Source organism: Cryptomeria japonica, chromosome 7 (assembly GCF_030272615.1).
Source record: "Cryptomeria japonica chromosome 7, Sugi_1.0, whole genome shotgun sequence".
NCBI lineage: Eukaryota > Viridiplantae > Streptophyta > Pinopsida > Cupressales > Cupressaceae > Cryptomeria > Cryptomeria japonica.
The window spans coordinates 565,736,627-565,753,829 of record NC_081411.1 but is presented as its reverse complement, the minus strand read 5'-3'; the positions used below and the strand labels follow the sequence as shown (position 1 = coordinate 565,753,829).

The 17,203-nt window shown below is 36.8% G+C and overlaps 1 protein-coding gene across 1 annotated transcript; it reads left to right on the top strand.

The window, feature by feature from the left end:
- Positions 1-3,620: 3,620 nt before the first annotated feature.
- LOC131036331 (protein LURP-one-related 8) lies at positions 3,621-5,970 on the top strand. The gene is made up of 3 exons (XM_057968186.2): positions 3,621-4,079; positions 4,187-4,402; positions 5,342-5,970. Exons 1-3 carry the CDS (start codon positions 3,837-3,839, stop codon positions 5,510-5,512), a joined length of 630 nt encoding a protein of 209 aa, XP_057824169.1. The 5' UTR covers positions 3,621-3,836; the 3' UTR covers positions 5,513-5,970.
- The last annotated feature ends 11,233 nt before the right edge of the window (positions 5,971-17,203 follow it).

Genomic DNA, 17,203 nt, shown 5'->3' with positions numbered 1-17,203 from the left:
TGGCTAATCTCCCATAGGATAACCATCCCTCAACACACATCCTTGGCCAACCCACAAATGCCAATGAAGAATTGACCCCAATAGTAATGTTGTCTTCCACAAAATTCTACAAAGACAAACTCCAAAAACACCCATCACCAACAAAAACCCTTGGGTTGAAGCCCTAACTTCCGAAACCGCTAGAATAAAACCCAAACAGACCAAAGTTTGCAACCATCAATTTTTTTCGTCTTTATTTCAAATATAATATTGATGTAGATAAAAAAGATCACCATGAACTTGCAAATATTAATAAAAAACATGTGAAATACAATGTGATCCATTCATGTATAGAATAATTTAAGACACAACTTAAATTTTTTAAAACTAAAGATAACATATAATAAAATAAAAATATATATGGAAGTGTTAGGTTAAAGACAAAAAGTGTTAGAATATACTATCTACAATTATAAAGTCAATATAAAAAATTGAAATATGAAATGTTGATTTCTATGCTTTCTATAGTGTGAAACAAGCTTTCAGTATTTTATGTGCCTTGTTCTAAACTACTATTCCTTCTGTTTGTATGGCGTTTCTACACTTTGTTTTTTGTTGATAGGATGTTACTCACATTTTGCTCAAAATCTTTAGTTTAATGTTTACTCTCATTTTATTCTTTGTCAGGATACAAATACAGTCTTCTCTTAGTGATATAAAATTTCTACAATCTATAGAATTTCTTGTAGTAGATTTCCGGATAAGATCATGTGCGAGTTTTTAGATATTTGTATGGCGTTTCTACACTTTGTTTTTTGTTGATAGGATGTTACTCACATTTTGCTCAAAATCTTTAGTTTAATGTTTACTCTCATTTTATTCTTTGTCAGGATACAAATACAGTCTTCTCTTAGTGATATAAAATTTCCACAATCTATAGAATTTCTTGTAGTAGATTTCCGGATAAGATCGTGTGAGAGTTTTTAGATTTAAAAACTCGCACATGATCTTATCTCGAAATCTACTACAAGACAGTCTTCTCTTTCAAACAAAAAAAATGTACGTTATGATGACAGGAGTCCTAATCACAAGTGTAGAATGCAATGAAATTGCAGTGCTTATCATTGTAAGCAGGTACAGAGTTTTTTATTTACGACCTTGACATTTTACATTCCACTTGCAATTTCCTGGAGTTTTTAATTTCATTTTCATGGCTTTTATAGTTTCTCTGTTATGGGGACTTGTATTTTAAAAACATATTTCGTTGTCTACTTTTTGACATTTCGTAGCCATGTTACTACTTCACATTTCTCTGGAGTTAAATAATCTTTCTCTGCGTTTACTTTTTATCTCTGTCTGAGTTGGAAGCATGATCTCAATGGCCTCTGTTGAACTGACACAGATTCATAAAATGGAAGGTGGAGATTCATTCCAATGAGTTCGGAGGACATGGACAGAGAATTTTTGGGCCACTAGGCAACTGTGGAATTAATCTACAGAATTCTCCATCATGGACCAAGGAAACTACTTTAGTGAGTATTAATAATTAATTGAAACTGAAAGAACATATGTGGTGGTTATCACAGTGGAAACTTAAGATGTTTAAAGTGGTGTAGGCACTTTAGTTATAATATTATGGTAATCTTAGCCAAAATGAGATGGACTCCAACAATGGTTGGATGCAGAGTTTTGTCTGTGTATGTTATTGGAGGAACAGATGGAGACAGATTACATTATAAAAACAAAACATGAAGACTTGTTTGCAGTGGAGATTACGTGCACCCTGCAGGATTCAATACGGCTCAAACACTCACAACTTGTCACGTTTTACTTTAGAGGAAAAAAAAAAACACAGGAAATTTTTTTAATGCCGTGGGCAACAGGGTACAGTGTTCTCACGGGCCAATTCCGTATTCTGATGGCAAGTCAACTTTTTGTCAGGGTTGATGTGAAACGGGAGGTGGAAAAGATCTCAAGAAATACGAAGACATACAAGGAGAAAGGGTGTGTAGTTTTGTAATGTCGGAATAGTGAAATCAGAAAATAATTTTATTATGGAGTGTGATGTAGTCAAGGACATCAGAGATAAACATATCAATCTAATGCGATAGTTTATTCAGGGAAGAGACTATTAAGATGATTAGGATTTTATACTCTTCTTGAATAAGAAAAGGATGTGAATGCACAATATCAAAATGACAAGGTTCGCTGTCCCATTGACTATTTTTCAATGTTCGAATGTTAAAAAGATATATCTATCTATCTATCATTTAGAGTTCTTTTTGCTATTTGTATAAGAGTACGAGTCTATGTTCATATCTCTTCGATTGAAAGTCAATGCTTGTGGGGTACCTGTTCCTCCAAAAGTCATCCGGAGTACAATCCATGAACCTTGGCGGTTGATGTAATAAAAGAACATACCATCATCCTAATATCGGAACAATGAAATCGAGAAACACTTAATTATGGAGTGTGATGTCTTTGGAGACATTACAGACAAACATGCCAATCTAATGACAATTGTTTCTTCACAAATTTTCAATGAGAAGACCATTGAGATGATGAGGATGCTTATCATCTCCTTGAATAAGAAAACGCCTAAACACATAAATCAAAATGACAAAGCTGATTATCCAATAGGCTATTTTTAGCCTCGTGGACTTTAAAAAGATCTATCTACTTACCTATTATCTATCTATCATACAAAGTTCTTTTTGCTATTTGCATAGGAGTGCAAATCTATGTTGATATCTCTTCGATTGAAAATCAAGGATCGTATGGTATCCATTCCTCCAAAGTCATCTATAAAACAATCCATGAACCTTGGTGGTTCGTGTAATCAAGGAACATACCATCACTATGGTCAATTGTCTTCAATCAATTGACCACAATAAATGCTTAAAGCTTTTGAAATTCAAATAAAGTAGTCATATTGACTTTACAAGCAAAAAATCAAGAATTTCTAAGAATGTCATGGGCAAGAGGATGCACTATTCTAATGGACCAATTTCGTACTAGGCAAGTCAAATTTCCATCACAATTTATTTTTAATGGCTCTTCAACTAAGAATCAAGGTGGATGGCATAATCAAGAACATGCCACACTAATCAATTGACTTACATGTATGGTGTAATCAAGAACATATCACCACCACTATAAATTGTATTAGGTATGAACTTTGATGGATAACCAATCAAAAACATACCATCACCCTGACCAATTGTGTTCAACCAATTGACCACAATAAATGCTTAAAGCTTTTGATCTCCGAATGATAATACCCATATTAACTAATTGTTTTCTAACCTAGAAACACTTGAAAAATCCAAAAATATACACATCAAAAATCCTGTTTTACCACACTAATTTGTCCAAATTGGGTCCTCTTCTCTACCCTAGAAGACTATAGAGCATAAAAAATGGGGGAGGAGTGGGTGGTGGTGGTAAGGAGTCACGAGTCTAAGTGCAGAAAGTTGTGGCAATCGAGAAACGAGTAAACCAAAAATGGTATCTTCCACCCACATCAAGACGTTGCGCGCATGTGTCCTCCATATAAACTGAACCAAATCGCACGTCATTGACAGCGAGCCAGGTCACTTTCTATCTCTTTATAACTGTCCTTCCTCCATTGTTTTCCTCACTTTCAATGCAAGACCACATCTTTGCTTCAATCTTGACTGAAAAAGAAGATCACATCTGCTTCAATCTTGACTGAAAAAGATCACATCTGCTTCAATCTTGACTGAAAAAGAAGATCACATCTGCTTCAATCTTGACTGAAAAAGAAGATCACATCTGCTCCAATCTCAACTTCCAAGAGAAAAAAACCCTTCAAATTTCCTGGAACTGTGTTAAAAATGGCGAAGATCCATCCTCGAGTACCTGAAATTACAGAGAATCAGAGGGCCCCTGAGGAAGGAGCTCAGCCTGTTAGTTTGACTGTGTGGAACAAATCTCTTCTGTTTAACAGTAAAGGATTTACTGTCTATGACTCCAATGGCAACCTTGTTTTCAGAGTTGATAACTATGCTTGCAATCCCACCAGTGAGATGATTCTCATGGATGCCACAGGAAATGATCTGCTTGTACTGAAACGCAAGGCATGTTAAACCCTTCTTCCCCATTGAAGACCTTCTTAATACACTGACTAGTATGTTAGATAATCTGTTGATTAACAATCAATCTTGTTTTGTGTGTGTGTTAACAGAGATTTAGCATTCGGAGGCAGTGGCAGGGTTTTTGTGAGAATAATAGGATCTTTAGGATGAAAAAATCCACTCGTAGATGGTGGTTAAGTGGAAAAAAGAAAACTTTGGCCAAGATCTCCCTGAATTCATCTAAGAATCCAGAATTTTATGTTGAAGGATCTTTCTCCAAGAAATCTTGTGCAGTTTACAACAGTGCAGGCGGCGTCGTTGCAGAGGTAAAATTTATTGTTGTATAGAATTGAATCAGAATGTTTTTAATGTCTGACATCCTTGATTCACAGAGTTTTTTCAACAAATTTAATCAGCCCTGTAACCGCAGAAGTTTTAGACATATTTACTACCGATAACCGAATTCAACTGAGTATGCCCATCTTACTTCGGCCAGATCCTGGGTGTTTACAAATTTTGTGGGTGCTATAGCTAATCACAGATACTCTGACATGAATACCATTGGATTTCCTCTTCCCCTGCTCTAATCAAATATCATATTGTTAAAAAAAAATTAAAAAATCGTACGGTAATTTTATTAATTTTAGGAAGGATTTTGCTTTGGATATTAAAGTATGAGTTTTAGATTGAAATCTTTTCAGTTGAGAGTCAAGGATTTGGGGTATCCATTTCTTAAAATTTGTCATGGCACGATCAAGGTCTAGTCCCTTATAGTATTAAGACCTCCCTTACAGTGTTAAAGCCCGACGCTCAGCAAGACTTATTCCTGATAGACTCTCACGAAAGTATTCAATTTTACTCACAAACCAAAGACTCATTGACATTTGTCTACTTAAAAAAATAACAAATAATCATTTAGTTTTTACTGAAATTTATTATCTTTCACGATTAAATTATTTAATATTAAAAAATAATTTCTTACAAATTACAAACAAATAAAGAATGAAACTCTGAAAAAATTATTCTAATATAAACAGCAGCATAAAATAATCTTATTATCAAACATGTCAATGTCGTTCAAAACTATTCCTTTAAAAACAACACCTAAATTTTGATTCGTTTAAATGATTTATCTGAAATCACACTAATAATTAAATCCTACTTTTAAAAAAACTAGCATAATTTTAGATGCTTTATGGTTCACATTGTGAACAAGTGTGTTGAATGAAACTCTACTTATGCTTACAACTCTTGTGATGTTTCAGGTGAAAAGAAAGCAAGCTGCAACGACGAGCCCAAGTGCATGCAACTGCATGCTACAGGCAGACGTATTCAGTTTAGTGGTGCACCCTGGATATGACCAAAAAATGGTGATGGGATTCGTAATTAGTCTTGACAGTCTAAGCAAGAAACCAACTTTCCTAAGACGATTGTAAAATAAGGTGAGCAGGTGAAATTAGAGTGGTAAACGCGCTCGAGCAGGGCAAGCAAAGGATTCACCTGAAGCAAAAAGCCCAGCCCCGTAGTGTACTTGTGCCATTCAGATTCAGAATCGCTTTGTTTAACCTTAGCCAGTCTGTAAAGTATGTTTGTACCATGAGGTACCCAGTTCGACTCCCGCCAAGCTCGTTGCACATTTCCAGAGTTACAGATGTGTCAGTTTTCCCCCTGCCATGACCATCCTCTTGAGAAAGCATCTGCAACCTGCTTCTTCTTGTATATAACTATGTAAAGTACGGACAAACTGGATTCTGTTATAGTGTGTATTTTACTGTAATAGCTTTTGCTCCTTTAGAAATCCCAGACTTTGATTTAGCTTAATAAATAAAGTTTTTGGTGGTTAGTATTAGTTTTATATATGGTGAAATGGATATTCTTCTGTTTTTGGTTTTTAGTCTAAGAGGTTTCAGTCTAAGGTTACTCCTTTAGTATGGGATAGCTAGAACGATTTTGTGGATGACGATCCTTTCATGAAAAATACAAATAAAAAATAATAGTCAAATTGATAAATGGTTGCTTAACATTTAATAACACATTTGTTTATTTGGATGAGTTGTATTAGTATTTAATGTAATTGATATCCTTTTGTCTTTGGCTCTTAGTCGAAGAGGTTTCAATCTAAGGATCATTTTTTAGCATGGGATAGCTAGAACGACTTTGTGGATGAAGATCATTCCAAAAAAAAAAGTAACAGTCAAATTGATAATGGTTGTATAAGAGTTAATAACACATTTGTTTATTCGGGTAAGTTGTATTAGTATTCAGTGTAATCAATATCCTTTCGTTTTTGGCCCTTAGTCGAAGAGGTTTTAGTCTAAGAGTCATGTTCTAGTATGGGATAGCTAGATCGACTTTGTGGATGAACATTCTTCCATTAGAACGATAAAAAGTAGTAGTTAAATTGATAATGGTTGTGTAATTGTTAATAACACGTTTGTTTATTTGAGTAAGTTGTATTAGTATTCTATATGATATATTTAAAATTTTAGTTTATTTGGTTAATCAAAATGTTAGTAGTATGGTCAAGTTATAATAACAAAATATCATTTTTAATTCAAAATATGTATATAATATTTTTATTTGATGAAAGGAAAGGAGAAATGTGCATATGTGTTTGAACATAATTAACTTGATTAATACATAATAAGAAACTTGTTTCTTAGATAATCATGTTGGCATTGCTAATAGATAGTGTAAAAGCTAGACACCATAAAAAGATAGATAGCAAATGTTAAATATAACATGTCGCTTGCCAAAATATTACTTTTCATTCAAAAAAAGCTATATACAATGTACTTAGTATATATACTCTACCAATTAAAAGAAATGAGAAAGGTACATGCACACCAATAGATGTTTTTTGCAATTACTAAATATAATAAGTCTACCTTGCTTTCAAATAAAAGTTTGTGCATGATTCAATGTGGAAAATGAGGTTATTGTCTGAAGTGAAATCATCTTGCATTTCAAAATCATGTAGCATATATATATATATAAAATAGTGGACTTGTTTTTTAAATATTCATGATATTTTATTTCTACAATTATTGGTGTCTTTTTCATACTCCATTCATTTGTTATGTGAAATAAAGAGGGTCATATTTTAGATTCACACTTTAACCCTACTAAAGAATTAATTAAGCCAATATTTATTTAAAAATTATTTTTAAAAAATCATTCCAAGCCTCAACATCAATTGCACATAAAAAAATGTACTATTTTACACCATAGAATCATGTACTATTGTAACTAACCTTTAGCCAAAAAAAAAATGCAAAGTATAATGATTTTTTTTTAAAAATAATCTTATTAACATTGTTTATAGATAGCATAAGACCTAGACAACATAAACATATTGATAGCAAATGTTAAATATATGACAAGTCTGCATTGCTTGGAATATATATATATATATATATATATATATATATATATATATATATATATATATATATATATATATATATATATATATATATATATATATATATATATATATATATATATATATATATATAAGTGGCAAAGCCACTGAATAATTTTATTAATATTTATATAAAAAGTTTACAAAAGCCTAGTTCGGACGAGCATATTGACAGGAAAGAACCAGGCAAAGAAAACCTCTAGTTGTAGCCCTTGACCAAAAACCCATTGAAAAATACCAGTTGAATAACACCCTATACATGATCAAAGACCCACGACCCAACCCAGTACAAACCAAAAAACCCGATAACCCCCTCCCCCCCTGCGCCCATATTGACCAGTCCACAAAATTACAAACAAAAGGATCCCATAAGAAGATTACATCATGTCTTCAAGACACCATGTGCTTGAACATTCCTCCAGAGGTGCTGAAGAAGAACGAGGGATCACATCAACACCCAAGGAGGAAGAATCAATAGAGGAGACATAGAAAACCACCCGAATGTCCAAAAGAGAGTGGATCCTAGAAAACACATCAAGAGCAACAACTAAATAAGGAGAAGGAGCATGATCAATCAACCACTCAAATTATATAATTGTATCATCATAGCAGTCACCAAATAGTCCACACCTAGCTACATAAAACAACTCTCCAAACCATCCATTAGCAAGAAACACATTAAGAGGCATGAAACCATCGTAGGGGAGTGAGCCATGATCAAAACTGTAAAAAGACAGAGCATAATCCACATCAAGAGAAGAGAAGGATGTTGAGACCAAGAAGGAACTAGCTGGAGCCCGAACCAAATGAGTATCCATAAGAAAATTCATGCAAACAGTAAGAGAATGAGAAACCACTTCAAATATGCTAACACCTACATTTTCCACCAACCAAGATTTACCCACCACCTTCCTAACCACATAAACAACATCTAGAGAACACATAATAAAAATACGCCCAAGTTTCTCATCTTCATATGCAATAAAGTCACGAAAATCACCAAACTTTCTAGAAACATAGATTATGTATCAAGCTTTAGAATGAGCAAGCGACATAAGGATGAACAACAACAACTGAAAACACTAATGTCACAGAGCTCATATTTCCTAGACATATATAACACAAACCTCATAAAAGGCGACATTATAACAAAATATTGCTTGGCAAGGATGTTCGACATCCCACACGAGCCAAGAGAATCGACTCGAGCAGAAAAAATGAACATTAAAATTCATAATTAAAAAACATTATCCTTAAAGATATGACAAACTTAGAAGAAAAAACAAAGCACCACGACATCCAACAATTTTCGAGAATAATTGCAGTGACACGACATGGGGAAAGAATAACCCACACATTATGTCACAAGTGTACATCCCAAAATGGCCAAGTACAGGGAAACAACTAGAGGCCACCAATATAAATAGTAATAATTACAACCCAAATGGTGCAATAAAGAATCTGCATGGAGTAATCATAACAGAAATAGACCAAACAAAAGCAATTCCATATTAAGATAACCATAAAAGACACCACCCCCCAATGATAAAACACTTGAATGCATTACATCAGGGAAAATGCAACCACATATTCAATACATGGACAACAACACCCCTAATGCAACTCAAACAAGTGATCAACCTCAAAAGGGGTGCCAACCAAATATTCTGAAGTGAAACCAATCCTCAAAATAGGAAGAGAAAGATCTGTCAGTGATGCTTTGAAATAAAATGTTACCATGAAACCACATAATGATAGACCACTCATATCATTGAATTTTCAATAATAACATAAAGGAAACCAAATATATAAGAGGAAGATAGCAAGCACCCATACGAATGATGCACACATAAAGTATAGATCATCTGGAGGAGTGCAAAGGCTATCATGTCATACCATTATCTGCAATCATCAATATACTCAAAGCAGAAGGCCAACCTTAATCAACTAAAAGGATCTCCTTCCATTATTTTAATGCAATCACAGGTCGCAGGTCATGGCCACATATCAGACACTTACCCAAGACTGAATATCATCATGTTCGCCCTTAGATGTTTAAACCAAATACTTCATATGGAAACACCTTCCATCAGCAAAGAGGAAGGAATTTCTAAAGCAACAACAACCAAATTATCAGCTTGTCCATCAATTGCCTTGTTGGCTAAAACATCAGCAATTCTATTAACGTCTTTGTAACAATGAGAAATGGAAAAAGAAAAAAAAAATGAAAGCTGCAACAAAATTCGATCTAACAAGTACTGAAGATGCCAGGAGTGACTTTTCTTATTAATAATAGCTTGAAATGTAACCATGGAATCTCCCTCAATAATGATATTTTTAATACCAAGGGAGATTGCCAAATCCAGGCCAAAAGACAAAGCTTTAAACTCAACATAATTATTAGTCCCAATACCAATATCATGACACCCTGCTTTCACAATTTGAGAATTATGATAAAAATTGACCACTCCAATACCCACCCTACCCGGATTCCCCCTAGAAGTGCCATCATAATTTAATTTTAACTTAGCATGAGGGGGAGGGCACCATTTGGCGTTTTTCCTTTTAATGATTTGGGCAAAACGAGTAGCAACCGAACCATGAGAAGGAGGGGATTTGAGAGCCAGCCAATATCTTGTAATCCAACTATCCCAATGAGAGAAAGAAGTAAGGTGATCAAGATTCTTATAAACATAAGAAAGGACAACTTCTAAAATTGAAACCTCAATTTTAGTCAACACCTCCTATAACGAAGAAGACTTCTTTTTAAAAATTCTACTGTTTCTTTCTAACCAAATGTTCCACACAATAATAGATGGATCCACCACCCATAAATATGAATAAAAGGAAGAAGGGAATAAGAGAGGCCACACCCTAAATTGAGTCAAGAGATATGGACAAAGAGCGGATGACCAACCAATTTTATCAAAAAGCCAATACCAACATTCAGATGCAAATTGACAATGCAAAAATAAATGGGAGGATGATTCCAAACAAGAGCCACATAATACACAAGGAAAAATAGTCGTAACCCCAAGCCTATCTAATCTCATGCCAGTAAGGACTCTCTATTGGACTGCAAGCCATGAAAAAGCCCCAGCCTTGGGAAGACAAGCTATATGCCAAAAGAGTTTAGAAGGCCAAGGAGGGTCAGTTGAGGAAGAAATAACAAAATATTACTTTCCATTATGCGTGCTTAATATAAATACTCTACCAATTAAAGAAAAGAGAAAGCTACATGCACACCAATAGATTTTTTTCCAAATAATAAATCTAATAAGTCTACATTTGCACTTTATTCAATGTGGAAGATGAGGTTATTATCTAAAGTGAAGTCATCTTGCATTTCAAAATCATGTAGCATATACATAATAGTGATTTTTTAAAAGTAAATGTTCATTATATTTTGTTCCTACAAAAGTTGGTGTCTTTTCATAGTCCACTCAATTCTTATATCAAATAAAGAGGGTCATATACCAAGGGTTTGAGATTCACACTTTAACCCTACTAAAGAATTGATTAAGAAAATATTTATTTAAAAATTAACAAAAAAAGGATCATTCTAAACCTCAACATCATTTGTATTTGTCTACAAAAATATTTTGAAAAATATGTACATTCATTTACTACTTTTTAGGCCCCCTATACACATGCATGTTTTTACCTCTATCAATTTTTTTTTAATATTGTTGATGCATGTTTTGACACACTCACCAATAGTCAGGTAGTTTACACAAACACTCACCACCTCTCCTGAAAAGTAACGGGTTCGGAAGAACTCACTACCCCAAGGTCTCTATAGTCGAGTCTCGACGGTGATGGATAGCTCAATGGCCAATGTAGTTATACCTGTAAAGGGGCCTGCTGGTTAAAACTAAATCTCGTTGGTTTATGAGCAATTGTACTTCCTTTTTTTTTTTTTTTTGTATTTTGCAATTTAAGACTCTATAGGGAAATAAAATATGAAGCGTAAGGGAAGCAAGAAAGTAACAATAAGGACCAATATAATGACAACTTAATGAATTATCCAATTAATTCCCTGCAATCCAAGCAATTATCAAATATTATCCAAGTTAGCATTCAACAACGAACCTCCAACAAACCTGCAAAATCATCAATTTTACAAGCCTATGGAAATAAAAAATCATCAACAATATGGCCTATCACAATAATTCTCATACACCACTATCGTGCGCAATATGATTCATAAAGTGATAGACAAAAAGATTAAGCCACATTGCTAACTCTAAATAATAGACGTTACCAAATTACACAGAACAATTTGGTAGAATATAAAGTAGATCAGCCAATCTACGAGCTGCTTTTCATATTAATCTCCATGAATGTATAACAAAAATAAGTTAAACTTCTTAACAATCTGAAAAATACTCTAAAATCTCTAATTGGACCTCAAATCATCAATTCGTGGACCCTTACAAATGAATTCAACTTCTCAATTTATAGAAGTTCTTTCACCCTATTATTTAGGAAATAACTCTACCCTAAATTAAGAACTAAGAAAAAGGAGTCGCAGTTAACTTGCAAGTTTCTGCTTGGACACTCCACTTAACAACTACAAAACTAACACTGCATGAGCATTATGAAGACCATGTTGGGTGAGCCACGTTTTTGTAATCATGCAGAATTTCTTTGAAAATTGGGACTTGAGTGAGGAGCAGTTTTGAAACCAAGAAAAAGATTTTCTATTTTTAGCAATTTTGACAATATCCTTTATTTCTTGGTAAAGCCTTATAATTTTCAATTATACATGCAACTGCTTGGACCGGTGGATTGGCCATATGCTTAATTCTAAATTTATATTTCTTCAAAGCCTCATCTGCATGTGTTCCCTGTTCCTCTAACTCCTTCACAGTGTTCGCCACCTCTTGACACTGAGTAATCAAATGTGTGTATCTATCCATTAGGGCGGCATTGAACTTGGCAGCAGATCCTAGGTTTTGTGCTTCATATGCATCCCATTGATTCGAAACTCGCTGCTGGTCCATTATTCTAGTATCAGCTATTCTGATGCCAAAAGGCCCCAATACATTTATCACAAAATTCTCATACGACAAAATCTCTCTGAGGAGAGGGTCCCGAATATCAGTAATCTCCTTGGCATAGTGCTGATACATCTCTACTTTCAACTCCAGAATGTATACATAGGATTGTAGATTCTCACAACTATCCCCTCCTAAGAGGTCCTCTTGTATTATCAGCTCTTCTCCTAAGCGTAGTATCCTTTTCAAAATTTGGAGTTGCTTATTAAAGGTGTTCTCTTTCCACTCCGATTGTGTGGAATAGGTTGCCAAAGCCCCTCCTGCCTATATTGCCTTGTGGTATATTTCCATCGTGTTCTGTAAAAATAATCTAATCTTGGCTACATTTGTTTGAGCCCAAGATTTGGTGGCCGCAGCTACTCATCTCACCTCAAGTAGTGCCTTTACCTCCCTTCTGGCAATGATGAGGTTGAAGGCAGGTCATCTGCCTTATAGGAGTCCAAAGGCTTGCACGTTTCTACTAGGAGATGTTTATATTGTCCAAGCTATGCTTTAAGTTCTACATTTGAACTATGCTCTTTTTCCACGCGCCCTCTGACAACACTCATGGCTAGCTCCAAGGTATCCCACTCTCCCCACTTGGTCTGCTTACCTAGGTTTACCTGTGATACTTGGTACTTGGGAGAAGCTTGTCCTTTGGCCTGTGATGGAACCGCCACATCTACAACCACTTCACTGGAACTAGTTTTTGACAGGTGGTGAACCATCTTTAACTTCTTAATCTTTGGTGGTTCCTCGGTGATTGCTTGTTGTAGAGTGACCTTTGGAAGCTCTGCTTTTCTCTTTTTCTTTCAAAAGGCAAAATCTAAACATTCTAGTATATCTTCAGTTTTGTCACCTTGATGTGACACAATCTCAGTGGTTATAATGTGCACCTCTCCCTGCTCCTCTAGCTCCTCTAGCTGCTCTTCTGCTTCAGCTCACGTTTGGCCAAGAACCTGGAATGATGAAATTTGGCGGGCTAAGATAGCTTGGAGAGTTTGTTGTTTGTGTAACTCTCCTAGCTTACCACTAAATTCTTCATTGAATGCCATTTCCTCATTCCCTAGGTCCATCTATGTTTGGCCAGCTTCTATATCCTTAAGAAAATCCTCTTGGCTTTGAGGAGTCAGAATCAACCTTTCATTCAGGATATCTTCTACTTCACCTCCTTCTTGCTCACTACCTGTAGGTTGTTGTTGGTCGAGATTCTCTTTCTCCTGGTCAGAGTCAGACTTGACATTTCTAATATTCACCTTCTTGGTAGTGGGTGTAAAACCTTGCACTCTGGGCTGCCATGTTGGTACATTAGCAAATGGTGGTACGAGAGCAGCGGTGTCTGAAGGACCTATTGTACCTGTGGAGGGTGGCCAAGCAGGTACTTCCTTGGTGGCTTCTAAGTTCTCTTATTGTCCCTGGGTACCCTCTTCTTCGGTGTGGCCTATAGCGGTCCTTGGTGAGAGAACTTTAGCAAGTGGAACCACACCTAGCCCATCAGTCACCCCTAAGTCTACAGCCTTTTTCAGCAGTTCGGACTTCCTCATCTTTTCCTGAAGTTTCTATAACAAGTATTCAATACTCTCTTGTGGCTCATCTTCCTCACCTGGGTCGGTGGAGGTATTATGCCTTGAGGTTGACCTTGTCTTTCGGGCGTACTCCTTGTGGCCTCTTGACTGAGGTACCCCTGAAGTGGATTCCTTCTGTTTCGCCTTTGATACACTTGACCTTACCCTCTGGCTCAACCATTGCTTAGTCCTGTTGATGACCACTTGGGAAATCTTTTCCATATCCATCTCCTCGCTTGCAGACCATTTTACTGGGGAGAGGGGCCTCTTGTCTATCCCTAACTCTTTATAAATTGGATCGAGCAACTCTCCATCATCCCTCAGGTCTTTAGGGAGGTTGGTCTCGATGCCAAAGTCTCTAATCTATAGTACAGACAACCTGTTATAATTCTTCTCCCTGACTTCAAAGTTGTCTTGCAAGTTGGCCCAAAAGTCTTCCAAGTTGGGCCTATGCCCCTCATATGCCTTACGCATAGCTTGCTTAAGCTTCCCGTAGGGATCATAAAACTCCCTAGTATGATTATATTCTTTTAGGTTCAAATCCTGAAGCTCTTGCTCAGCCAATTTCACCACTTGTATTTTAGAGCAGGCGAAGTACCCAATGGACACCGAGAAATCAATTCCTGTCTTATGCTTTGATGACAAGAGTGATTGGAGGCCTACAAGTTGTCTTACATATTCCAACAGGATCACCCTATCATTGCAATAACGAGGCAACAACATTGGATTCCTTGTGAATCCACTAACTCTAATGTAAGTGGAACATGGGTTCTAGATGAACCAACACGCCCACTCGTGGATGATAGCAATAGCCTTGGGGCTAATCTGGTATCCTATGTCTCCAGTCAACTTAATGATTATAGGGAAGATAAAAGCATCATTAACCCTCTTAAAGTGTGTCGTTGCATTTGTTAGAGTGAGTTGGGAATAATATTCCCATATCTTCTTTTGTCCCTCTTTCTCTCCTAACTGCCCGTCCACTTGTAGGCTTGGGAACTTTCCGGCTCTGGCAGATACCCAAATGACATAAGATGTGAAAAAGAACTTCTGGGTATGCTGCACTTCTTTCATTTACATATAGATATTGTTAGAGAGGATTTGTGGCTAGTCAAAGTATTGTTTCCCTATCAGAATGGTGGTCATAAACTGGAACATCCAGGGATGGAAGTGTTTGCAGTCTTGCTTGCCGAAGGCCTTGCTGCGCATGATAATCAAGTCCCTCTGAGGCTCTTTGAAGTCGGCCCTTAGGACCTTTATAGCCTTGAGCCCTGTTTTCCTCTCCTCTTCCAGCCAGTTGGTATTCATGTGTCTTTTGTTGGCTGATACCTTGTTGTTCCATGCCTTCAAAGCTTCTTCTTCTATTAATAAGAATGCCTCTTCCCTAGTTGGGATTCCAAAGAAGAACCCCAGCATATCTGGAGACAAGTTGATTACAGTTTTTCCATTTGCATCAGTGCACTTCCTGGTGTCTGGATTGTAGAATGGGGCAATGGTCATTATAAACTCTGGTGCTTGTAGGGACTACAGGAATACAGTAGCTTCTACAAGAACTGACCTCTTTATTCTTCAGTGGAGAGCATCTAGGCTAGGTTTATCCAATTGGGTTGCAATATCCCCTATCTCTATGTGTCCCACCTCGGTGTTTGTGACCCATCTAATTTGATCATCCAGCTTCGAAACATGAACTTGTCCTTGATATTGGTACTTCATGGTGGCTGACAGTGTATCAATTTCTTTGCCCCTCTTGTTGGCAGATGCGTCCATCTAACCCTTGGAACCTGTAGGCAAAACCCAAGTCTTAGTCCTCAATGCTAAACATAAATCTTAATCTACTTCGGGACTTCGGGGTCCTGGGGTCCCGTGGTAGGAATGCAGGAAGGTAACCTTGAACTCCAGGGATGCAGTGTTTCGGGGTGGCATGGAAGTGAAAACTCAGAACTCTGGGGACCCGAGGTTCCGAGGTGAACATGGAAGATGAAACTCGAAACTCCGGGGACCCGGGGTTCCGAGGTGGATATGAAGGATGAAACTCAGAACTCCGGGGTTCCGAGGTGGACATGGAAGATGAAACTCGAGCACGCCCAAAAACAAAACAAGAAAGGAAAAAAAAAAAAGAAAAAACAAAAACAAAAGGACAACCAAACAAGAAAAACACGCAAGGAGGGAAGATTCACCAACTTGGTGAATCGAAAAACCAACAAACGCTGAGAGAGAGAGAGCTTCGGAAGACCGAAGGTTCACGACTTGGAGCTAGGGAGGAGAAGTTCGATTGCACAAATGAACTTAAAAGTTCATTAACTCGTATATATAGCCTCTCGAAAACCCATCCGTACGAGAACCATAAACATGACCTCGGGACTCTGGGGACCCGAGGTTCCGAGGCCAAACGAAAGGGAGAACAAAACAACCTTGGGACTCCGGGACTCTAGAGTTCCGAGGTCGGAACAACAAGAGGACCTCGGGACTCCGTGACTCTGGAGTTCCGAGGTCAAAAGACAAAGAGGACCTCGGGTCTCCGAGACTCCTTAGTTCCGAGGTCAAAAGACCCAAGACCTCAGGACTCCGGAGTTCCAAGGTTGGAATGACAAAGAACCTTGGGACTCCGGAACTCTGGAGTTCCGAAAAAAAGGACCTTGGGACACCGGGACTCCGGAGTTCCGAGGTAAAACCAGAAAGAAAGAAAAAAGGAGGGGGCCATATTTTGACTCAAGGAGACCAAATGGGGAAACAGATATGTTAGGCATAACAAATGGCGACTATCTAGGAAAAATGGCTATAGGCAATTTAGAATTTCAGAATCTCTGGTTAACCCAATACATAAGGCTATTATCATTCAAAAAGATGTATAAGAATTCAAGATGAGTAAGTAGTGAACAAACAACCAAGACGAGAAATAGACATGATCAACCCTTAAGTGTGTGTGTATGATTTGTTACCCCACCATTTCAATAATGTAGATAATCAGAGGAAACTAGGCGCAAGCTACATAAGTAAAGTCATTAACCGTGTTTCATGCAAGTTTATCCTGGGCATAGCTCTGTTTCCAGTCAGGTGTCTAGAGCCCCGACAGAGATACCTCTGGCTCCCGTCAAGTAGTGC